Source organism: Xenopus tropicalis, chromosome 2 (assembly GCF_000004195.4).
Source record: "Xenopus tropicalis strain Nigerian chromosome 2, UCB_Xtro_10.0, whole genome shotgun sequence".
NCBI lineage: Eukaryota > Metazoa > Chordata > Amphibia > Anura > Pipidae > Xenopus > Xenopus tropicalis.
The window spans coordinates 150,811,216-150,837,436 of NC_030678.2; the positions used below are offsets into that span (position 1 = coordinate 150,811,216).

At 39.9% G+C, this 26,221-nt stretch overlaps 1 protein-coding gene across 4 annotated transcripts in view; it reads left to right on the forward strand.

Moving 5' to 3' along the window:
• Nucleotides 1-25,980, forward strand: part of proser1 (proline and serine rich 1) — a 32,107-nt gene extending 6,127 nt beyond the window's left edge. For 2 of the 4 annotated variants that reach the window (XM_012957878.3, XM_012957877.2), the window contains exons 3-15: nt 2,431-2,496; nt 2,670-2,738; nt 3,830-3,924; nt 7,285-7,378; nt 7,846-7,956; nt 8,262-8,345; nt 8,471-8,549; nt 14,622-14,765; nt 18,120-18,218; nt 18,302-18,346; nt 18,886-20,539; nt 22,078-22,204; nt 22,853-25,980. In XM_012957878.3, the coding sequence (XP_012813332.1) occupies nt 2,431-2,496; nt 2,670-2,738; nt 3,830-3,924; nt 7,285-7,378; nt 7,846-7,956; nt 8,262-8,345; nt 8,471-8,549; nt 14,622-14,765; nt 18,120-18,218; nt 18,302-18,346; nt 18,886-20,539; nt 22,078-22,204; nt 22,853-22,975 (2,790 nt within the window). In that variant the 3' untranslated portion in view covers nt 22,976-25,980. The remainder of the gene's footprint in view (nt 1-2,430; nt 2,497-2,669; nt 2,739-3,829; nt 3,925-7,284; nt 7,379-7,845; nt 7,957-8,261; nt 8,346-8,470; nt 8,550-14,621; nt 14,766-18,119; nt 18,219-18,301; nt 18,347-18,885; nt 20,540-22,077; nt 22,205-22,852) is intronic. The other 2 variants (XM_002936726.5, XM_004911980.4) reach the window with 2 other exon arrangements.
• The last annotated feature ends 241 nt before the right edge of the window (nt 25,981-26,221 follow it).

Genomic DNA, 26,221 nt, shown 5'->3' on the forward strand with positions numbered 1-26,221 from the left:
CTCTCTACCCCAGACTTGAGGGCACTTTCTATGTCAGCAAGCCAAATATTATTGGCTCTGGCCAATGAAGTAATAGCGACAGATGTTTTACAGGCCATTCCATCAACCAGATAGAGTTTTCTGAGCGTGGCATCCTGCCTTCTTTCCATGGCATCTCTGAGAGAAACCCCTTCATCAACAGGTAAAGTAGTACGTCTGGCTACCCTAGTGATGGAAGCATCAACTTTAGGAACTGCAGTCCAGTGGCGAACATCCTGTTCTGCAAACGGGTACATTTTCTTGTTTTTTCTTGATTCTGCCAGTTTTTTGTCTGGTGTTTCCCATTCATGAAGCATCAGATTGGAAATAACTTCGTGCACTGGGAACGTATGATTCTTTTTTCCACAAGCCTTGAACATTTTGTCTTTTTTCAAAGGGGGATCAACAACATCTAGATCCAAAGTGGCTCTCATATGTTTAATAAGAGGTTCAACAAAATCAATATTAAAGCAAGTCTCATCTGAACCTTCTGATTCGTTGTCCGAGAAGGACACTTCCCCTTCAGATATACTGGAGAATCTAATCTCCCGTTCAGGCTGCTCGCCAACTGCCGTCGCAGGGGTAGGATAATGCTTATCCATGTTGCGCATAACTTTCTCCGTCACCTCATCTACCATAGAAGCCATAGATTGTTTGAAGGTAGATTGCATCCAATCCATCATGGTATTCATCTGATCGGATGGTCCAGCGATGTCAGAGAGACACTTTTTGCATAGCCTTTTATCTTGCCAGGCCGGGTCACCACAAGCTTCACATTGCTTTCTGAGTGACTTGCTTTTGCTAGGTCTTTCACCTTGCGGTGAGCTCCTGCAACAACAATAAAATAGTACTTACCATAAAAAACATTCTTTTTTTAAAAAATGGTCCCATGCTCTCACAAGTTATAAAGCTTACCCCCTGGAGCCAGAGTGTGATCGTCTGAGACTCATTACAGACAGCCTGTAAAATATATTACACACACAGGTTAAAAATTTAAACAACCTGAAGCTCCATGCGTAAATAAAACCAATGGGTTAATTACTTACACCCAGGATCAATTTTGGTCAATAAGCACAATTGGCAAAGTTTCTGATCTGGAAAGACACCAAAAGCCAAACAGGGAAAAAAACGCCGTTTAAATTTCAAATTTGGCGCCAACCGTCCCTTTAAATCTTACCCGGAAGTTCGCGCATGCGCAGAAGCGCAATCAGCTTCAGCTTTCCAGACCGGGGCGCTCAGCGTCTTAGCGCGCATGCGCCTCACCTGATGGATCGGCATTGCGACTTACTGCACTGTGGGCAACGGATGGCCATAAGCCCGCCGGCTTCTCTCTGCGCACTCAAAAGATGAGGATCTCGGCTGCAGGAGCATCAAACAGAGGAGAGCTACTCTGCTGGTAACGGGGGTTTGCACGACAGGAAGAAAAGAGATGGGGCGCTGGGGGAAGGGGAAGTCTTTTATATTGTGTCATTTCCTGTACCTTCCTCACGGCAGGGGGGATTAACCCATTGGTGCCCACTGCCATGTGGAAGGAACAGGAAAATGAGCTGCTGTGTAGCCACGGGGGCAGCCATTCAAGCTGGAAAAAAGGAGAAAAGGCACAGGTTACATAGCAGATAACAGGCTCTGTAGAATACAATAGTGTTTTATCTGTTATCTGCTATGTGCCTGTGCCTTTTCTCCTTTGAATGGTTGCCTCCATGGCTACATAGCAGCTTATTTATATAAATTATAGTAGACTTTCTGAAGTAAACACACAACTTTTACCAGTGCAGGGCAGCAGCACATTATATTTTAGTTACTTTTATACACTTTCATTTTTTGGTGTTACTGTTCCTTTAAGACTAGTTGCCACTGGGGTCAGGCGGAACACGGTAGTGATGATTTCTAGTTCTACTTTTTAAAGGAACAGTCACACCAAAAAATGTAAGCACTGTAAAGTAATTAAAATATAATGTATTGTTTCCCTTTACTGGTAAAACTGACTTGTTTGCTTCAGAAACACTACTATAATTTACATAAATAAGCAGCTGTGTAGCCATAGGGCAGACATTCAAAGGAGAAAAGCCTCTGCTTACATAGCAGATAAGTTCTGTAAATTATAATAGTGTTCTACAGAGCTTATCTGCTACTTAACCTTTTATAATTACATTAACACTTTGGTCTGGTAACAAAAAAGCATTTCCAGCTGGCTCCAATTCTTGTTTCTCTGTCATGCTAGATAGGAAGAAATTGCATGTATGCAGTGTGTTTACTCTCCCCTTCTGTACAGTGAACTGGTTGCCACCTAGAGAATACACACACAATTTCTCACATGCGTTCAAGGCCTTACTAGATAATGGCACACTTTTTCCCTATCTAGTCTTGAGTAGACTATGGAACTTGTACCAACAACTGTTTTCCTCTTCACAGGCTGTTATGACTGACTACAAAGTGAAAGCATTGGAATATGTACATGGATATTTTTCATGTGAACAGGTAAAGTATTCATCTTATAAACTGGCATCATAATTTCAGTTACATATAATTCAGTAGCAAGTTATGCATCTCCCAAGAACATCACTGGGCCAATATACTGTGAGTATCACATCATGTTGCTAGAAATGTTGTCTTTTCAATCATATTTATATCAGCTTTTTTTTTTTCTTTAGGTTGTTGAGTTATTGAGGTACTTTTCCTGGGCAGAGCCACAACTCAAAGCTGTGAAAGCCATGCAACATGTAAGTCTGCTTCAGTAATCTGCATCATCTGAGCTTGTAAATTTTAAAGGACATGTAAACCCCCCATAACATTTTTTTTATCATTGAACAACCTCTTCGAAATCTTTAAATTCCTGCCGCTCCTGTTCAGAGGTTAATAGTAAGGCTGCAGCATCCCCTTAATCCCACTCGGCCCCCTCCCTTAGGAGCTGACTTTGGCTCTTGGCTAACTGAGCATGCTCAGTTCTTCTCAACTCAGGGTACCAAACACACCCTCCAGTCTTGAAGCCTATGAAGAGATGGCACTGCTAGTTTCCATAGAAACTCTGCTCTAGCTGTGCACTCTGCTGGGAAAAATATGTTTTTTCTCCTAATTACAGGCAGACTATCATGGTTTCCCCTTAAGCCCAGGAATTGTGCATTTTACTGATGTGTGTAATTACAAGGCTCAGTCTAAGCAGGACGTTTTATGAAAGTAAGTTCCTGTGTAAGCCTGTATTTTTCATTGCATGAATGTTACAGTGCACATGTGCTGTTTGCAGATGTAAATGTCACTGAAGATGTGTGAGAGGGAATATAGCCACAGGGTGAAAACTGCTGTTTGTTCTAGGAAAATGGATGGTTCTGGCAAATAGAGGGAATATATGCAATAAAATGGTGTGGTTTGGGTGTGCGAGATGTGCCCAACCTATATACATGGTAGGAAAATGTAAGGTTTACATGTCCTTTAAAAATGGGGCTCATAACCCCTTAGCTCTGCACACATTTTTAAGCTGCAGCATAGTTTCTTGCATAATTTTTACATAATCCGTAAAATACACAATTCCTGGGCTTAAACCATGATAGTCTGGCTGTAATTTGGCTTTGTATCATCCTTGGAGGAGTGGCTTTTCAATTGCAGCTTTCTATGAAGACCGCTTTTAATAAGCTTTCTGTACTGTAGATGCAGTGTTCTCCCTAGGCATTGCTAACCAGGCACTATGCCCAGCATTTTTTGTAAGCACATATCTCTGCTCCCTCCTCAAAACTCAACTGTCTTAAGGAAGTGGCGATCTTTACTACTGGCAAAAAGGTACACTAACTACTTTTTCTGATGTTTTGTCTCATTGAAGAAAATGGTTGCCATTCCTGCAGCAAAGATGGTGAATATACTGAACTGTTTCACATTTAGTAAAGACCGACTGAGCGCACTGGAGCTGTTAGCTTTGTGAGTATTTGCAATTATCATTTCTTTCAGCGTGCCATGCTAACCGAAAACTGCTGACTAGCAATTAGCATAAATATGGGATCTCCTATCTGAAAACCCGATATCCAAAAAGCTGTGATTTCTGGGAAGGCCTTTTCCCATAGAGACCATTTGAAAAAGAATTACCTCTATTTTTGCCAATTTCCTTTTTCTCTGCAGTAATAAAACAGTATCTTGTACTTGATGGCAACTAAGCTAAATAAATTAATATAGGTGTGAAAAAAATCCAGTTGGGTTTACATAAACTGGTTATCTAGAAAAGCATCCCAGATGAAAAATCACACAATATTGTCATGATTTTTATGGTGTTTTTATTACTAAACTATTAAACTGTTTTTAAGTTGTAATAGTGGTGTTTAGGCATCTTATGTCATTGTACCTGGTCCTGAGCTTTCAGAAAGAGCCAGCACAACTCAATATTCTTTTCCAAAGCAAACTGTCATTTGAATGTTCAATTATTTCTCCTTCTTGGGTGCTGTTCTCATGTCTATCACTAGGTGGGGAGCATGTTTAACAATGCAAACAATTTCTGAATTTGTGTTTATCTATACAATGCTGAAATCTTCTCCAGCCCTCAGGAAACCTGCTTTCTGGCAGGGTCTTGGGTGTCAGAAATCATTGCCTCATTGTATTTATTGTATTTGGTGCTAAAGTTCTAACAACCTCTCACTGTATCTAAAGGGGTGGTTCACCTTTATGTAAACTTTTAGTATTTTATAGAATGTCCCATTCTTCGCAACTTTGTTTTTCAATTATTTGCCTTCTGACTTTTTCCAGCTTTTAAATGGGGGGTGACTATCCCCAGCAGCTAAAAACAATTGCTCTGTGAGGCTACATTTTTTATTGGTATTGTTACTTTTTATTAGTTATCTTTCTGTTTAGGCCCTCCTTTATTCATATTCCCAACTCTTGTTCAAACAACTGCCTGGCTGCCAGGGTAAATTGCACCATAGCAACCAGAAAGCTTCTCAAACACCAAACTGGAGACCTGCTGAACAAAACTCTAAACTCAAAAACCATAAAAAATGAAGACCAATTGCTAATTGCATTAGTATACTAATGTCTGCATCATACTAAAAGTTAATTTAAAGGTGAACTACCCCTTTAATGTATTTTGGGTTCCAATGCACCTGTCCCTCACTGTATAAAGTATTTAGAATTTGGAGTTATTGTTCATTAAAGTCAATGTACCATTACACACAAGTGCATGCTGTGTGTATATCTATATGTCCTTTACTGTACTAAATCAGGCTAATGGCACATAGGGCAGGTTTTCCACAGTTTATTTTATCTGGTGGGGAAACACCTGAAACCGCCCTAAAGTAATGGGAGGCACATTTCAGGATGATACCAGCTGTGTTATTAGCAGAAGAAGAGCAGTAGCAGCAGCATAGAAACATGGAGGTGCTGTCATTTCAGGCAGATGAATCCATTAGCAGAGGTGTCTGGGAGATGCTTTCTGTGCACATTTCAGAATTAAATATTAATAAATCTGGTTGCTCTTTTGAAAAAGAGATCTCAATGCAGGATTCTGGGGGAGGAGCGCTATTAACTGATGCATTTTTGGAAAAACACGTGTTTTATTATGACAGAATGCCTTTATAGTCTTCCTGCATCTGCTATTTTTCTTTTCTAATGCAATGTTTTATCAGGTAACAGACTATTGAAAGTAATTGGATTGTTGTTTCAAAACCTTTTATTTATGTAATTGCTCTACCAACCCCAGAGAATTATTCATTCCTCCCCAAAGGACTTTAAGCATATCATCATATAATCATGAAAGTAGGTAAGGGAGACTGTTGTTTATATACAAAGCAAAGCTTCCACATGCTGTGGACTTTCCAAGTGGTGTCTAATTGCTTAATGTTCACATTATCTAACCAGCACAGTAATATAGTGTGCTCTGTTTCCCTTTACTGTCTCCCACGCCTGCATATTTTATCTTGCTCACACCTGCTCACTGGAATGACAGGAAATACAAGTTTCAGTAATTTACATGCTGCCCACTGCAGATACTGAAGTCCTACATTTTTGCCCCCCAGCAATTGAAACAGAAATCTAGATCTTTGATATTACACTATGACAGTGGAAAGCAATAGATGCTGATGATAAAGCACCAATATACTGTGCTCTTGATACCTTCAAGAGTATTACTGCTCCTCTTCTAGACACTTTAATATAAATATGTATATTCTACATCTATCTCTGACACTTCAGAGTTAATATACATACTCATCTCCCCCCCTCCCCAAGACTTCAAGAGGTATACACACATTCTGCCCTTATTTGGTATTTTATGGGGAATACACATAGGGGGGTATTTATTAACACTGATGGTGTTGCCCATGGAAAGCAATCTGCAATTTGAATGGCCACCTACAAGTTAGAAAACAAAAGCAATAATCTGATTGGTTGCTGTGGGCAACATCACCAGTGATGTTTTTCTTCAGTGTTAATAAATACACCCAATAATATAACCCTATATCCTATTACTACCTGGACAACCCTCCAGACACTTTAAGACATGCACATTTTGTTGCAAATCAAACACAACAGTCAAAGTCTACCTGGTGTCCTTTTTGGTGTTCAGTGTGGAAGTGACATCTGCGCCTGGTTCTTTAGGTGCAATTGTGCTGTGTGTGTATTGATGCTGGGCATGAAGGAAACCGTGGCGCTACTTCCTGGCCAGGAGGTGTTGGTAGGTTCTGGGTGGCACAGGGCGCAACTCTACAGCAGTGCAAGGACCGCATTTTTATGCAAGTCTACTAATAAAACATTTAAATATTGAATAAACCCAATAGGCTTGTTTTGCCTCCAATAAGGATTAGAAAACCTCTACAAATATTTACATGTCAAGTGCAGACTTCATTAGGGACTGCAGGAAAAACACATGAAAGTTACTCTGCATGAAAGTTTGTACAGCAAGCTGGATGTTCGCCATGTTTACTTTGTTTTAAAAGCAGTCAGGAGCTTTAATGAAATACATTATTATGTAGATCAGTGATTCCCAACTAGTGGCTCGGCAACATGTTGCTCCCCAACCCCTTGGATGTTGCTCCCAGTGGCCTCAAAGAAGGTGCATAGTTTTGAATTCCTGGCTTGGTTTGGTTGCATAAAAAGCAGGAGCACTAACAGAGAGAGCCTCGTGTAGATTACCAGTCCACATAGAGGCTACCAAGTAGGCAGTTGCAGCCCTTATTTGGTACCCCCGAACTCTCTCTACATTTGAGAGTGGCTCATGAGTTAAAAATGTTAGGGACCTCGATCTAGTTGTTGATTAGAGACCCCCGGATAATGCAATCTGTTTATTGCTTCTTGCAGAAATATCCTCGATGCTTCAAATTATCGGCCAATTGAGGACATTTTTAAGATTAGCCACGCTGAGAAGAAACGTTGTCGAAAGATTCTAGATCAGGTAATTATGCTATGACGAATGGTAATTGTTTGCTGCTAGGTGGATTCTTGTGATATAGTTTTTGATTTTGATTGGAAACTTCCCTTATTTCATTAATATGCCATCTTTTCTTTTACGCCTTATTGCACAACATGGACATCCCCAAACTTGGCCCACAACATCTTTGTCTCTTTTGCCCCTTGCAACATTTTTAAAATGCTCCTCTATTACTGTGCCATATGTCCATATGTTTAATATTTCTATGTGACAGCAGCAATATCATGATTTCAAATTTGAATCTATTTCCCCTATAAGCTCAATGTTTGTGACCAAGGAGTAGAAATTATGTAGAACATATGATCCAGCCACTTGGCAGGAGATATTTACAAGGAGATATTTACAGTTTATATGCTAACATCCCTTCTTTAGAAATTTTGATAAATGGCATGCTTAATGTGTTCTCATTAGTAAATTGCCTTGTCTTCTAGGCTGCAAAAAGTGGATGCAAGGCCCCAAATGCTATGATATCATCATGTGGAATGATACCTGGAAATCCTTATCCCAAAGGGAAACCTAGTCGCATCAATGGGATATTTCCTGTAAGATTCTTCATTTGTTTTTTTTCTCTTTGGTGTTTGTTCTGGGTGACTTTCTAGTTGTTAAACATTAGACCACAGTCCATGTTTTATTATTTATTGCAAAGAAATTGAATTTGTTTTATCACCAGTTATTTTCATCCATCCTTATTATGGTTTGCAAGTGTGGTATGCACAATGCTTGTGTTGCAAGTGTTTTTTTAGAAGGCTTATTAAGGGACCCAGACTTCTGTTTGTTTTTCCCTGAAGATGATTCCAATTTTAATAATACTAAATATTATTGTACCTTTTTTGTCTTTTATTATAAGGGAGCCACAAAGAAGAAAGACGGAGAAGAGTGTACAAATGAGGGAAAAGGCATTGCAGCCCGAATTCTTGGCCCCTGTAAGCCGGTAAGTATAACAGTGAAACAGCCCCTTTTCTAAATAAGTTCTTGGTCTTGAACTCAAATGTCATTACTTTAAAACTGGTGAGTGATATAAAAACATTCACATTGGCTTTCTTTCTTTCCACATAGCCACCTTCAATGTACAATCCACACAAGCCCGTGCCCTACCCAATTCCACCGTGTCGTCCACATGCAACGATTGCCCCAAGTAAGAGCTCTCTTATTTATCTCTTACCCTGTCTGCATGAGAGGAAGATGCATGCACAGGCTGCAGCAGTTTCACTCAAATATATGGTTTATTCATATTCTGTTGGTGATATTAAATAATAATAAGTAATAATAAGTAAGTAAAGGGGATACGTAGGGCAGTTAAGATATATATAATACGCAGTTTACCCCTTTTCTAAAGTTTATAGTATAATTAATTCCATCTGGTTGCTATTTATTTAATACAGTTAGGGTTCATACACACACAATATTGGTGCAAATGATGTGCCTTGGAAGTAAAAGTGAGTTGTGCAAAGGTGCTCTCACACTGAATGATAAAGGCAGCAAATATGGCAATTTTTTTTAAATGTATTGGTTAGTGGCTGCCTTTGTGTTTCAGTAAAAATTGGCCTGATTATCAATTGGAATCTGTTTGTAGTTGAACAGATTAAAATCAATCCATTTGAGCAGTGATTTGCGAATAGGAACTCAATGTTCAGCTACTGTATCCAGCCATGTACTTTGGCGCACAGTGTGCCCCATACAGCTCCTGCTTATGGTATTTCAAAACCACAGATATATTTTACAACTAATAAATATACACTTACAGAAATGAAAATTAAGATAGTTGTAGTTTCCTAGGAGAAGATAAATGTTTTCATGGGAGCAAATGTCCTTTGTATATGTCACACTTACTACTGAGCCAGTCAAAAAAAACAAAGACATGCAGTTATGTATTGTAATTTCTAAACTGTCTGCTTGATATACAGAACTGTTTGACAGAGGACCTGTATGTGCCTTTGATATAGTTTGCCTTTGAAGCATATGTTTTATATGTTTGAATTTTAAGAAAAGTTTTGTCATGTAAATGTGAAACTTTGCGGCAGCAAATAGCTTCTATGCCTGGGCATTTCACTGGCTGTCCTGTAATGATCCATAGAACACTTTCTAAGCTCATTTGCTTAGGAATCCTGTTCAATGCCTTCCTCTCTTCCTCTTGTCAGATACTTATCCTTACTAATTACTCACATTTTCTTTCCTTGTTTTTTTTTTTTTATAACCAAGATCTACCTTGTGTGTGGAAAATGCATGTCTTAACTCTCCTGTGTCTTGCAGCCTCCGTGATTCCACTTTCTATTGCAGTGTGACACTAAAACCCACTCGCTGTTTTGCTGATTATATTCCATACTAATCTTTTTGTCAGTTCTACTTTTTTTGCTTTGCAGCTGTTAAGTGATTTGTGTTATGTTTTTTTTCCCTTTGTTAATCTCTGTTTTTCTTTTTATATAGTAAATCAAGTTTTTACCCATTTTATGGTCGACCTTTTACATTTTACTTAAATATGCTTACATCTTCCTCAGATCCCCATACCAGAATCCTTTTCTGCTAAAGGAGAACTAAAAACCAGAAATTCCATCATTTATATATTGAACTTACTGCACCAGCCTAAATGTTCTGCCTTTCTTTAGCAGTAATGATCCAAGTTTTCACAATTGTCACAGGGGGTAACCATACTGGAATCTGCTAGACATGTCAGTGGCACTGCACACACTCAGTGTACTCTGGGAAGCTGTTGAGAAGCTTAGGGGTTATCGCAAATTATCAAACAGAAAATGAGGCTGGCCTGTAATATAAGATGATGCTACAGGGCAGATTATTCAATTCAGATGCTAATTGCACTGGTTTCAAAGCTGCCATGTAATGTGAATCTGAATTATTTACTAATCAGCCTTATATTGTGACATTTATATTCTATATATACAGTATATTGTGAGTGGGTCCCTAAGCTCAGGTAAGTGCCAGCAGCACAGAGCAGGGAATCAGCAGAAAAGAACATGGGGAGGTACTGGGGGTATATTTGGGGACACAGATCTTCCCTGCTAATGGGCTGGGGTTGTCTTGGGCTGGTACAGGAGCCCAAAACATAATGTACAACATTTCTGCCCTATATCTATAGTTAGCCTTTAGTTCTCCTTTTATATAAAGCAACATTGCGGCCTTCTTTCTAAATAAAGGTTCAAGTGAGAATAGTAAGATGCTACATATCTATATAGGCTGTTAATGGAGCTGTGCAGGCCATAATCTATCCTAAAGCTGCTTTAGAACTACATATATTCTCTAGCTGTTTGGGCAGGGCCTTGCTGGGGGGCATAGTTCTTCATAGATTGAAGCACTAAAGATTGCTTATTCTAGAGCAGTGTTAAAGGAATATTTTACTAAAACGATCACTTGATTATTGAATGTGAATGGGGCTCAGTAACTAACTCCTGTCATACGGGTTGCTTTTACTTTTAAATTAACTTTTAGTATAATGTGCAGAATTCTATTTTGAAACAGTTTGCAACTGGTCTTTATATTTTATTATTTGAGGTCTGAATTAATTGGGTTTTTGTTAAAGGGCACCTATCACCCTGAAATTACATTCCCCACCAGAGGTGCGTGCTAATAAAAAAAACCAAAAAAACTGTTTTCTCCAACCACAGTGCGGGAAGCAATTTCAGGTTGTAGGTGCCCTTTAAACATATCTCCAGTAATTTTGGCAGCTATCTGGTTGCTAGGGTCCAATTCCTAACCAGGCAGTGGTTTGAAAGAAAGACATGAATATGAATAGAGGAGGGCCTAAATAGACAGATAAGTAAAAAAATAAATTAGGGGTTGACAGCGTTTAGATGTTACTGCTGAACTACTTGCTGAACTCTCAACACATAGCCAAAATATATTTTGACTTTCTCCAGAGATGTGAAAAATGATATCATATATAACTGCATCAAAATATAACTGCTAGCAGAGCCTGTGCCTTTCTCAGAGTCCCTTGTGACACCAGAGGAAGGCAACAATCAGCAACTGCAGTACCACTTCTGTGTTTGTAGTTCTTCTGGGACTGCTTGTATGAGTGTGTGTATTATTATATGTGTGTTTGCAAAATATTCCTCTTTAGTCAGGACATTCCATCTTTGTAGGCTGGAAAGGAGCAGGGCCTGTAGATATGGGGGTTGAAAGCAAGTGGCATGGTCTGTGAACCATGGCCTTAAATATGCAGCCAACGACCAAGTGCTTTTATATAGATCATGGAATTTCTAACCCCATGTACAGACTATTGCTCTGAAAAAAATAGGTCCTGGCGTGCAGGTATTTGAGTCTAGCCAACATTTATCCAGTAATATTAATCCAGCTAAAGCCCCATTTAATATTTGTACTGAGCCCCCTTCATGTGCTGCCCTCCTTACTATGCTGCTGTATCTCTGACAGACTCCATGGGACATATATACATATATTCCCATGTATCTCCCAGTTCAATTACAAAAACATATCACAAGCATGCAATAAGCATGTGGTTGCTCTGCTTGGCAATTCAACATTTAATGAGACTCTTCAGTGATTTCTCATACCTAGGGTGGGGGTTATATACTAGGATATACATGGTATGAAATAATTTGCATATATAATACATGTTCTGACTGTAGGGATCCCCTGTGCTTGTTTTTCCAGAAGCTGTGTATATATAAGTATTCACACTGTGCCTTTCTCACCTTTTGTTGTGTCTAAATGGATTCCCCTGCATATTACCTTATGACCAGTGGAAAATCCTTTTGATAGCAAATGAGTCAGATTGACCAAAGAAGCCAAACTAGCTAAACTAGCCATGCTACAATGAATTCATACACTGTTTAGACCTCTTGGCGGGGCGGGGGTTTGTCTTGTGTAGGAAACTTGTTTTGCCCATATGACTATAGCAACTATACCTGAAACTAATGACTTTGGTATGACACCCTATATACCCCTGTGGCTGTATAGGTTGTAATGGAAAATAACTAGGGAAAAATTGATTCCTTACTGTGTGTCACAACGTTAATGTGAATATGAACAGTGTACAAAAGGGCAGCAACTGTGACAATGTTGAAGGAGACATATTGTGTGAAATAAGGGAAAGTTGTGCTTGCCACTAAATTTTTAACCATTAGATGGGGTACAATAGGGCTGTGACCACAAAAATTCATATAGACAACAAGAGGTCCTCTGCACTCACCCATTATGTTATATCAATATATATACAATATTAAGATATTCTGTGCATTAAGCTACCAAGATATGACCTCCACTTTAAGCAAACAGGGATTGTTTGTTCATATATTGCAATTTATTCAAGCTGGCCAACTATGTCAGTCATCCCCGGTCTGGCCAGTCCTACACTAACTTTCATCTGATTCATTAAGAATTCTACTGCTTTTAACTTGCTTGTGTGATACAGTGAAATCCCAGTAGGCACCTGTGGCTGTGTAGATTGTAATGGAAAATGGATTCCTTACATTGGAGTTGTGTGCTAACCCACAACTCCAATGTGAATGTGAACAATGTACAAAAGGGCAACAACTGTGACAATGTAAAAGGAGAAATATTGTGTGAAAAACAAGAATGTGCCATGCGTTATATTCCAAATTCCCCCCAAATCTTACCAGTCCCTTCTGTCTGTTCCGCTTCCTTCTGACTCCTTTCCCCGGCTGTGCCGGGGGGCCAGCGGCACTCGGCACACTGCATTGTACGACAGGAACCAATCAGCAGCTAGGAGGACCTGATAGGGGACTAAATCATATCTTTGACTGCAGATTTGTGATTGGCTATCCCCCTCCTACTGTGCATCAGGCAGGGACCCCTCATTTGAAATACAAACCAGAGAGGATCTATAGAGAGCCCCAACAAAGGAGCCATTTTTAAAGATAATGATATGTTTAGCCCACAGTGAGACCAGCACCATATATTATTACTGGTATTATTGCTTACAAGATTAGGGGGTTTCAACTTATATTTTAGAACAGTTACAGCCTGGATACTCAGGCTGAATCTAAATTACCCCAGCAGTTGCTTAGTTTCCAGAGCAGACCTTTCTTTTTAAGTTGGTTTTCACATAGTGGTTTCCATACTGCGGGGCTGGCCCAAAGTGGTGGAGGGGGAAGTTGGCTGATGGCTAATTATGGTGAAATCTGGGAATGAACAATTTACTGGTTTGGTTATCCTGGGGCTATGGGGATTGTGTCTGTTAGGGCCATGCTTTCATAAGTCCTGAACTAAGGGGGGCTGTTTGACTGCAAAATTGCAGCATGGACCAAAAAAAAGTCATTTTTGTCAGGAGGAAGTGCTTGCCTTCCTTAATTGCTAGCAAGAGAAGAACCACTAGCAGAAGGAAAGCAACATTCTGCAGTGCTGCAAAATGTGTTGATACATTATAAATACATGTTAATAATAGTGATGCATTGGCAAGGGTCAGTGCATGTCACACCATTTATTAGAAAGGGTGGTGTGGGGAGGGGTAATAGATTCTCTTCCTTAGATTGCATTCTAACAGGATTAAATGCCAATAACAGAGGAAGGAGCATGTAATGGAGGGGGTTACCTGGCCGTAAAGCCAGTCCTATACAGTCTTGCCTAATTTCCCCCTTTGCTAGCATTCTCTCCTCCCGCTTCCCCTGTGAGAGCCAACCGGTGGCAGTACATCTGCGCCTAAAAATCACACGTGCCAAGACTGTCGGCATGAGAAGAACATTCAAGAGTTTTTAAGAATTGTGTGATGCCTGATATTGGTATCAGAGCGCTGTGTTTTATTGCCCCTTCAGATAAGTGTGGTTATGGGTAGATGCCTTTTAGCAGACCAGCTTAAACATGCATTGTCAAGTGGATTTGCACTCAGAGCTTTGCCTTTATTGTTTCAGGACAAAGACCCACATACTTTTCATACTTGTAAAACAAGCCCAGAATACAGTGTAGTCTAACCCCCCTTTCTGCTTCTTTACAATGTGGATTTTTGTTTTATTTCTCTTTATTTATTTTTTTTATTTTTTGCCATGATGGTACATTGCATGTTTTAGGCATCATGATGTTATCCCTTGTGCATGCTCTTTAGTCTCAGAAACAGCACAAAAACCTGAAGGACCGAGAGGATAGGGGAAGGCATGTCCTCGCACAGAAAGAAAGTCGGGGATACTGGAAATTTGGGCCTTTATGTGTAGGCTATGGGTTTAGTGCACAGGATGATCATGTGGTAGGGCTATGTTTCTTTTCATACTCTTGTATCTTCTAGATTGCTATGGGAAGACACTGGCGGTAAAGAAGGAACAGTCAATTTTAAATACCTCTGGAGAAGGTCAAAGTTTATCTGAAAGGGGAGGGGCCTCAGTCCGTAGTATGAATTCCCGTGATTGGGCTAAAAAGGACGATATTTACAGTAACTATCCATATTCTCTTATTAGAAATTGCCTATTTATGCAACACAAAGCTCTGTATATTAATGGAATGCAAGTAATATGTGCATGCAGTACTAGCAATAATATTGCCATTCTTTTATGGTGCTGCAAGATATAGCCAGAAACAAGGAGTTGTCTCAAATCTGACAGTACTAAAGGTAGTGAATGGTGCTGGGAGGGGAAGTTTATTGTCTAAAGATGGCCACCCATTGGCTGATTTTGGAGACCAAAGAGACATAAGCATCCAGCCAGACTGCGCTCTTCCATTTGTTGGGCCTTTGGCCTGATGAGCAGATCTGAAGGGAAGTGAAGGGGACAGCAGATACACTATCCACAATCTAAGAAGAGGCACTGATAAATTGCAGCTTCTAAGCAGCTACATCCACAATATTCCAGGGCTATCTGTTAAATCTGCCTGTTTACCCATACAGATGATTTAAACTGCTTGACCAAAAAAAGCCACTTTAATGCTGCAGGGGGATAGGTGTAGTGTCCATTCTGCTGACCTCCAGAAGTTGCCTAACTGCTATAGATACAGGAGTGCTATAGCCTGGCCATTTCTGCCCAATACTTCTGAAGTTTTGTGTGAAACTAAAAATCTATTTGCATGTTCACATCCAATTAAAACCAGCAAAATCAAAAGCAAAATCACCCTGTTGGTTCTGGAACGGTCAACTCTGATGCGGAGGCGTCGGTATGACCTCAGTTGGTAGAAAAGCTAATTTTCATGTTATTATGTCTCTTTTAAGGGGTCTCTTTAGTATGTTATAGAACAGCCAGTTCTAAGCAACTTTTCAATTGGACATGTTTTATAGTTTTTGATTTACTTGCCTCATTCTTACTCTTTCTAGCTTTTAGATAGGGGTCACTGACCCCAGCAGCCAAAACCTATTGCTCTGTGAGGCTACAATTGTATTGTTATAGCTGCAAGAGAGCGATCTTCTTCTGTCTGGACACCTCTTGCACAGTAGAGTGAAAATCCAAACTTGAACAAGATTGTCCACCCTACTGCGCATACGCTGGCCCTGGGAAAGACAGAATAGGATCGCTCCCTCTCAGCTACCCCAGGCTGGTGCGGTTTTCTCCACCACCAGCCCAGGGGTATACGGTAAGTGATTCTCCTATAATTATTTATTCTAAAAGTATAAACTTTAAAATGCTAAAAATTTAGCATTTTCCCTTTTTTGTGCCACTTTTTGTATAAGCATCTTAAAAAGGGAATTTCCTTTTCTCTGATCTTTTGTTTCCTTGACTTGTGCCCCACTATAAATAAATATTGCAGAATTCCTTGTATTTATATAGAAGTTGGTGGATTTGACCAGTGGGGCTCCTTCTGAGATTCCTGTATCCATTTGTGGTTACAAGTGAGATATCTTGGAATTCAGATTATACTTCTATAATTATTCAACTTGTATGAATGGAAATTCACAGATCGTCGTACCTTCACATAGATTTAATGGAGCAGTGTTCTCTCAGTGAGGAAGAAGGTGCTTCTTGAGGGTCTTGCCTGACTTTATTAAGTTGCACCAAAAATGTCTTTTTTAACCTCAGCAACTCTGTAGCACCATGCGGCAAATGTTAAACTGGTGCAAACAAGAACGCCCACAGATAATAGAGAATATTGCAAGGTGTTAATGTTAAGATAAAACCATGTAATTAGTACAATTTGTCTTCTGTTTCTTTTCATCGAGCTGACAGTAAAGCATGAGGATACTGTGTACATATAGTAAAACAAATAGTAACATAACATAGTTACAGTGTATCCCCCAGCTTCCACATCCCTTTCTGATTTAGCGTAACACACAAAAATAACCGTGTGAAGCTTTTTCCAATTTGCTTACCTCCTAAATGGAAAACGTAGAGCGGCATAGTGCTATATGTATAATAATGCCATGTGTTCTAGTATTGTCTCGTTAAAAAATAATATAGGTCCAAGCATTTCTCGTAACTGTTTTATGCCAATAGCTTTTGGGAGATAATTCTTTGACTACAGTTTTTACTCCTCTGCTGTATAAAGGCTGCCATACATATGCTGAACTGGTACGATCCTCCGCTAATCAGCTCACCAGCCTAATGGACAGATGGCTTTGTGTGGCTCCTCTTCACTTCTTCATTTACCAGTGCACTGGCCAGTATTGTATATCGGCAGGTGAAAAGTTCATACCTGCCCAATACCCAAACCGACCAATGGACCGTGCTGGGTCAGCAGGACCCAAGGCATGCACAGATAACTTTTAGGAGATCCATTCTACATGAATCTTATCTGTTCATGTATGGCCACCTTTAGGGCTCTGGCACTCGGGGAGATTAGTCGCCCGCGGCAAAACTCCCTGTTCGCGGGCGACTAATCTCCCCGAGTTGCCTTCCCCTGCCATCCCACCGGCGAACATATAAGTCGCCGGCGGGATGGCAGACGCGGCGGCGCGATTTCGCACAAATCGCCGAAAAAGACTTCCCGAAATCGCCCCGCCGCGTCTGCCATCCCGCCGGCGGGATGGCAGGGGAAGGCAACTCGGGGAGATTAGTCGCCCGCGAACAGGGAGTTTTGCCGCGGGCGACTAATCTCCCCGTGTGCCAGAGCCCTTAGGGTGAAAACACATGGAGCTACTGCACTTGTTGCAACAATCCTTATCATTTACTGATAACTGTCTCTACGCGTGTTAGCAGAGACACATCTCGGTATTGTCTATGGCAGGGTATTTTATGGTGTTTAGTAGCCGTGACAAGTAGCGGCTACTAAATAGCTCCGTGTGTCTTTCCTGTTAGTGCAAAGGGAGATTTTGTTGGCCGCTGTAAATCTGCACTACTGCTGGCTACAAAGCATCTATAGTTCCCTTCCCACTGACAGTAATGTGTTTGTTGGTGGTAAAACATACATGTTGCTTCCACTTTCTGAAGCAGCCTGACGAGGAAATTTAAGCAACTTTACTAGACGTACAGTATGTTTTCCCACCAGCAATTTACATTGCTGCAGATGGGAAGGAAACTAAGAACCTTTTGTTGCCGGTTATGCATCTTTACCACAGGCAACAAAATGTCCCATCTGCCACTGCCCTTAGGATGACATAAGACTGATTTCAGGCAGAGAATAATGGCTATAGATTTTTTAATGCTAACATAATATGAAAATGTTTCATTAAAATATCTCTACAACACTAACAATACTTACAAAACTCATATAGACGCTGTATCCTAAAAATAAAGTCGATAAGCAGTAAGGTACAAAAGGCATTTTCTGGACACAACAACAGCTACAAAGTAGCTCAGAGACCTGAGTGAGCACAGACACCTGCCAAACATTTGTTCATTTTCCACATTTTGTTTTTATTTAATAGGTGCATATAGCAATGGTAGTCTCATAACTGTTGCAAATGTAACTCCTGGAACTCTGCCTCCATCCCCTTTCACTCCTAATCCTCCTGCTGTGGCCACTGGTAAGGAGACGGGCAAGGAAACACAATGGTGTATTGGATTATTTACTTTGCAAGTTAACATGTTTTCTTTCATACCCCCCTAGGAATTGAAGATAGCTCAGCTCAAGCAAAGCCGGCACATGATCAATGTAAGTTAGGTAGTAGGTTTGCTTTATGGGGGCACGTCGTTTGCATAGGGGGGCAATTGTTAAGCCAGTGTCACCAGTGCCGATTTATCAGCTGCCAGATTTCTACCAAAATACACCTCAATGACATGTTGAGTCCATAGAGTATGGAAAGTAAGCTGCACAATCCTGTCGCCCAAGCAAGGGGAATAGAAAAGCTTGGTTTTATGGCTCAAAATAGCTTATAGTCTGGATAGCAAGGTGGCTAGAGGTTTACTTATATTCCTTGCTTACTGATGAGTTCATACACATGCTAACGGGAATAATCAAAGAAGCAGGTTACCTCCCACACATACTTATAATACCAAAAAAGCCATTATAAAAGTCAGGTGGGGCCCCATTAGCAGATAAATGGGATTTCTGTCAACAATCACTCACAACTGCTGTTCAGGTGCCTACTCAGGAGCTGTCTAAACCATAATAAATTCAAGGCAATTATTAGTCATTTTATTAGAAAATAATATTTGAAATGGACACTCTAAAGAAGGTTTTTTTTCTTGCAGCTGCAAATCAACACATCTCTCCTCAAGAGGCCAATCCAGCTCCTTCTCCTTCACTTCAAGCAACCCCTACTACCACTGCTTCTCCTGCCAAAACCATCAACTCTCCCAGCACACCAACAACACTACCCTTTTCTGGGATATGCATGCCCACCCCTCTGCCAGCCTTTCCTCCACAAACTACATCATCTGTATTATCTCCTAAGCCCTCAACACCAACCCCATCTGTTATAAAGAGTATCCAGACACCCTCCAGCACCCCCACAACTGCAAATAGTGCACGCTCAGCTCAAAGTCCTGCTCTGTTTTCAAGTCTTCCACATACAGCTGTTCCAACACAACAGGTTTCCTCTACTCCAAGTTCCAGCTCTGTGTTAAATGATAACCTGCCATCTGTACCACTTGCAGGCCTCCCATTCTCTGCTACAACTTCTACAGCCTCTGTTAGCACAGCGAACATGATGCCATCCTTATTTGCTGGTCTTCCCCTGACTCTGAATCCTCCTTTGCAGGGCATATCAAGTCCAAGTCTCTCTGACATTGCAAGTGCATCAGCTGGATCCCTTAACATAGGAAACCCACTGCTGTCTGTACTAAAAGGATTTCTAGCCGCAAATGATCCAGCATTATTGAATTCAAGTTCTATGCCTTCAGTGTCTACACCTGGGCTTCTGCCATTACAGAATCTTCAGAATTCAGAATCCTCTTCAGGTTTAAACAAAAGTTTTAATCCTCCGTGTTCAACACCTCAGAGGACAGCAACTTCAGGACTGGGCATGTTTGCAACCTCTGCTTCACCATCAATACCAAATTCCATTCCTTCATCTACTTTAGTGTCAGCACAACCTCTCATACCAACTCCATCCCCTCTTAATGCGTCATTAATTTCACCATGTCAGACCCCATCCTCCTCTCTATCTGATCATCACCTTTCTTCTTCAGCAGCTTCTGGTGCTTCTCTCCTAATTAAATCTGAACCAATCAGTCCATCTCCTTCAGCATTTAAAGGCCCATCGCGCTCTGGAACACCTTCAAGTGGTTCTTTAGGGTTACCTGGAGTACTAGGCCATGTTTTTCCACCTGGAGCAGGAGGCTTACCAAACACCATTAATCCTGGATTGCCAGGAATGCCTTCAATAAATGGCAACCTGAATACCCCTTCCTTGTCTTCAATATCCCTAAATCCACATGGTTCCGCCACTCCAATGCCCCCAGTTTTTAGTGCGCTTCCTCCATTCACCTCCCTTTCTAATGGGTCCCCATTTGCTGGTGGCCCTGTCATTAATCCTACTATGGGAATGTTATCTTCTACCTCTACTGCAGATTGTGCAACACCACCTCTTACATCTGCTGTCTTTCCTGGTCTATCTGCCTCTGCTGCTTCATCCTTCCCACTCAGTTTATCCGCTGCTGTTCCGTCACTGTTCTCTGTACCACAAGGCCATCTAGGCGCCTCAAATCCATCTTTCCCTGCTTTCCCAGTCTCTAGCACGCCACCTGTCAACCCTGCGCTGCCGCCTTTCCCTGGGCTTCAGGCACCTTCTACACTGGCCTCTGTTCCTCCAGTTGCAGCTGCTCCATCCCCAGCTTCGGTTTTACCTGGATTTGCCTCTGCCTTCAGTTCCAACTTTAATTCTGCTCTCGTGGCTCAAGCTGGGTAGGTAATTCGGTGATACATGTGTTTAATCATTTAGATTTCATGCTTCTTTCTTGATATACATTTACTTTTTTTGTTTGTATTTATAACCTTGCTTATAGGGGTCCTTCACCTAAAAACTTGTTTAAAGGAACAGCAACTCCAAAAAAATGAAAGTAATTTGAAAAAATGTACTGTTGTACGTTGTAATGTGTGTTTGCTTTTGAAATTCTACTATAGTTATATAAATAAGCTGTTGTTTAGCCATGGGGGCAGCCATTCAAGCTGGAAAAAAAAAGAAAAGGCACAGGTTACATAACAGATTATTCCTGTAGAATACAATGGTGTGTTATCTGCTAAGTAACCTGTGCCTTTTCTTTTTTTCCCCCAGCTTTAATGGCTGCCCCCATGGCTACACAGAAGTGTATTTATATAAACTATAATATAGTTTTTGAAACAAACACAGAACTTTTATTAGTGCAGGGTAACAGTATATTATATTTTAATTACTTTGATACATTTTCAATTCTTAGTGTTACTGTTCCTTTAATTAAAGAAAATTTCATGCAGAGCAACTTTTCAGTATACGCGAGTTAACAATTTTTACAACTTTAAATGTTATTTGTAAATATATTTGCATATGAAAGTGGTGTTTGTTTATTCCTTTCTTCTCAAAGCAGTGTGATAGAGATCAGTTCTCCTCGGGTCACTTAATCAACTGGCTTGAAACGTTTACAGGAGTCAGAACCAGGAGTACAGAATTTGTAAAGAGACATACAGCTTTTATTAGCAACTACATTTACAAATAAAAAAAACACTGAACGTTTTGCTAGGGGACTGTGCAGTGAGCAGAGAGATCATGGAACGGGCAGAGAAGGAACCTGCACGTCTCTTAGTAGAGCTCTAACATCAGCTTTAATTCAACACTTAACAATCCAAAACATTGTGGCTTGGAAAAACTACTAGCCCATTAATCTTTATTCCATTACTTTCTAGGATTTCCTCCAACAATATAGGAAACAATCTATATTTAGTGCAGCTGTAAAATGTTGTTTGGTTCTCACTTTGCATACAGGGTGTTGGTTATATTATACGCTTACATCGATTTTCCTAAAAGACTACAAAACGCTTGATTCATTTTTAGGGAGAGGGACACAAGGTAGTCATCCTGCCCTAGGTCTAATAATGCATAATTATATTTTAAATATATTTTGTTTTCCAATAATTACTGACATCAGTTGAAAGTACAGCAAAAAAAAGTTAGCAAACAAGACAAGCAAATAATGATGAAACCAATATAATATGGATAGCTGCTACTGTGAGTGTACTCTGTTGGGTCACACATACAAATGGCACAGATTGTACATTTATAGTCACGCAGCATAAATACAGAAGTATCTTATTATTGGCAGAGCACACAGTACCATGTTGTGTAACTTGCTGCCTTGCTTATATGTATAATACTACCCATACTTTATTGTATTTCTATATTAACGTTCATAGAGGACACAGCAACTGTAAGCTCTAACAGTATTTCTTTTATTGTTGTCTCCTTTTAGGCCTTCAGCTTTTCCTCTTCTCTCCCTATCCGGGCTTCCCGGATTTCCTCAAAATGCATCACCGTCTCTGCAGGGCCTTCAGCAGAGTGCAGCAGTTGCAGCAGCAGCACAGTCAGCACTGCTACAGGTATACAACAGACAAATGTGGCCATATTTTAGAAAGATCCATATGAGAATGCAACTAACAATGGAGCAAACTAGATAAAGCATCAGCAGCAGCAACAACACATCACTGTTTATCCCCACCAAGATGGTGTTCTTGATGTTCATTGCTCTGCCACATATAACACTAAAGTCAGCCCCTTTATTATAACCAGTGAGCTACTGTAGGCTCAACTTCCACTTTCACTGATAGTCATTGTGGTGGCCAAAAGCTTCCATTTAGTGATATGCCCCTCCAGGTGAGATTGAGACTTCAGTCTTTTTGCTTCTTTCTAATGTCATCATTTCTGTTAAAGCTAAGCCCCTGCATTACCCCTCCAGTGCACACCAGCCAAGCCTTGGAGGGTCACCAGTTGCTGAACACGGTATTTCCTGTCATATTGTATTTTACCATGGCAGTGAAAACCACAGTTCCACCATGACTGCATTGTTGTTTCATAGGATTTTTGGTATTTTTGTAATATCCCTGGGTTACGATACTTCTGCCATGCCTACCAACACTTAAACCCTATGTCTAGTTTTATTGAATATATTTATATTTTATAATAATAATAAAAATAATAATAATAATAATTTTAGACATAATATACCATGTTTTCTACCTCTCTTTCAGGCTCATTCAGCATCAGCCCTTGAGAACTTTGCACCACAAGCAGATGCGTTTGCCGGCTTTCCCGCTGGGCCTGGAACCCCTTTCCCACTGCAGCCTGGGCTGCCCCAGCGAGGGTGGCAGTAAATGCACCTCTCATGCAAAAGCTGTTCTTCCTACCTATGGTACTGATGCGACAAACACCAGCCAGTAGTTTTAATTAGTTATTAGACTTGTAAACATTCTAAAACTTTTGGAAAGCAGGAAGCGCAAATAGCTGAGCAGGTTGTCAAAATGGCCTTGCTATGGAAACATTGCTGCAGATCTATCCAGTGCAGCGTTTCTCTTACAGACAGATCTTTTTAAATGGAATTTGTAACTATGGTGTTTTTAGAATGTATTCTTTGTTCTGTAGAACGGGGGGCTGGTGGTAAAAGAATCCATCTCTCCTACACAGCAAGTTATAGACTGATGATTTTACCAATCTGTAATTACTAACCAACAGGCAGCATTGAGCGACAAAGCTATAGAGCTCTTTTTAAAAGGTGTTAATATGGTAATGATTATTAAAGGGATTTAGTTATGGGAAACATGTTTTTACAAATCCATTAGTAAATAGTGCTCCTCCAGCAGAATCCTATCAAAAAAGCAAATGGATTTTTTTTATATTTAATTTTAAATTTGACATTGGGCCATGTTAGTTTCCCAGGTGCCCTCAGTCGTGTGACTTCTGATAAACTTTAATCACTCTTTATTGCTGGACTGCAAGTAAGAGTGATATCACCCTATCACTACCCCTATCACCACTCAATAGTAAAACACCCAAGTCTGGCCATGACTCCTCCAGTTACATGGGAGTAGGAGAAACAATAGGTTAGCTGTAAGCAGTTCTAATGTGTAGCGCTGGCTCCTTCTGAAAGCTCAGACTCGGGCACAATGCACTGAGATGGTGCCTACACACCAATATTACAACTAAAAAAAAATGCATTTATTGGTTCAAAAATTACATTTTAAATGGTAGAATGAATTATTTGCTATGTACACAGTGCAATTTAGTAATAAAAACTACACCTTAAAAAATCATGAAAGAATCCCTTTAATGCAATGCTCTTTGCCAGTTGGAAATGTGTATTCATAAAGTGTTAAGTTTGGTAAAGCTGTGGCAGAGTCATAGCTAGTACCATATTGGAACTAAAGTAAATCTAATAAAATGTTCCTAAACCCCACATGTCATACACTGATATGAACGCATCTAAATATTAGGCATTCAGCAGGTGTGGCGGAGAGCTGTGTCTCTTAACCCCATGCTTCTGTCTTACGCAGAAAGACTCAGCAGTGAAATGAGGAAATTGGAGGAAGCTTTTTCCCTTTTATTCATTTCATATACAAATTTGACATTAAATTATGTGGCATAAAACTGACAGGTCATTTTTTCTCTCATTTTACTCAAGAAATTTGTCATCCCCCCCCCCATCATTTGGAAGATGACATAGTACTAAATAAATAGGGCGAATTGCAAAAAAAAAGACAATTGTGTGTCAAAAGAAGGTAAACTGTGTGCATGGGTGTTCTACCTGTTCTACCAGTGTTGCTACCAGTTTTTCTTAACCAGTTGGCCAAATCATGAGATTCTTGTTTGTCACTGTATAATATTTCTATAGAATTTGAATGGTTTAGGGGGTGAATGAATTTATGATATAAGAACTAACATTATTACAAAAAGGGCATGAAATGAAATATAACTATTGCCATAAATTGAGATTTTGTTGCAGCTTTAAGAACCATAACCTGAACGTTTTAATGTAAGGGTTCATTTTTATCCCCTCTCTTAATAATCAGTATGGTTCTTTCGCTTGTTTCTAATGTGTAAAACTAAACCTACCCCAGTCCCCTATTACCTGTCCATACTGAACTTTGGAAGCCCACCTCCCATGGCCACTGAAACTTGTATATCATAAGAAATCCCTGTCAAAATACATGAATACTAGACATTACCTTGGAGCTCCATAACTTTTAAAAAATCATGTGGTCATGAGAATCCTTGGGGTATTTAAAAGGATACTATTGTCACCACCAAGTGTTCAATTAAATTCAAATCAATACATAATATTATGTAGAGTAGCATAATTGTGGCAAGATATGCTAGAATTAAACATAAAAAATCAGTTTCCTGGTATCTGTGCAACTGTTTGATTTTTTTTTGGCAAACAGTCTTACTTTATGCCAAGGATTCTGGATATACTCTTGGGATCAGATAATGCCCCACAAGACAAATCAGGATCAAACTAGTTATATGAAGGATCATTAACATTTATTACACTGCTGCTTGGCCAATGAGCCTGCCATTAATTGTAATGGAAACCACTGGTGAGGTTTGCCAGAAAATGTGCATTTGGACTGTACATATCAGTAACCTTTGTCCTTTTACATATTTTCCCTTAAGAACCCATTTTGTGATGTTCATTGTGTCACTCACTTATCAGCTGACCGGAAATAATGCAGCTCTGACTGTAACAGGAAGTAGTGTGGGAGTAAAAGACAGAACTCTGTCCATTAATTGGCTGATGTGGCCTAACGTGTGTGTGCCCTTGGTCTGTGTGTGAGTACAGTGCCTCATATAAGCCAGAGACAATATGTTATTATCCAGTGGCACATAGTTTTACAATAGGGGTAAATCATTCCACGTGTAATTTTAAAGCCAGCTCATTGAACTCTCATGTGAGGAAAATGCCAGCTGCAACTTTTACTACAGAGACTGATAAGTTTCCCATTAAATCCTTGTATTAAAGAAAGCTTACATTTTATTTTTAAAGAAATGTATAATAATACACGTACCTTTTAGATGCGCACTACATGGGTCCTGCTGCTTTTTAATCCTTCAAAATAACTGCATATGTTTAATGCAACACATGGTGCTTCTGTTATTTTATTTTTTTTTTTTTTTTTTTTTTTTTTACAACAAATAAACCCTGACTGGAGTATTTATTAGGATAAATGGATTTCATGTTGTATATACTCTCATGAATTTTTGGTTTTCTGGAAAAAAATGAAATTAGTGTTTGTTTTCCCTTTGTTTCTTATTTTTGTAAGATCGTTCTGCTGTCGCTTGTACCTACACATGTGACTTATTAAATTAGAAACATTTCAGAAAACGTGGTGTTTTGTTTTTATTGGATCATTGTACTGTTTTCCAGGGTAAATTCAGATATGCTATGGACCATTGGGTTTTATCAGCAGTTAAACTGAAATTTGAATGTAGTGCCAACAATTGTGTCTTGAAAGTCTCTATGCAAAAAGTACTCCTCAGTCAGGAGTTGGGTTCCTAAGTGATAGAGGGGAAGTGATAGAGAAGGATGGGTTCCAACTCTGCCCAGGGGAAGTGATAGAGAAGGA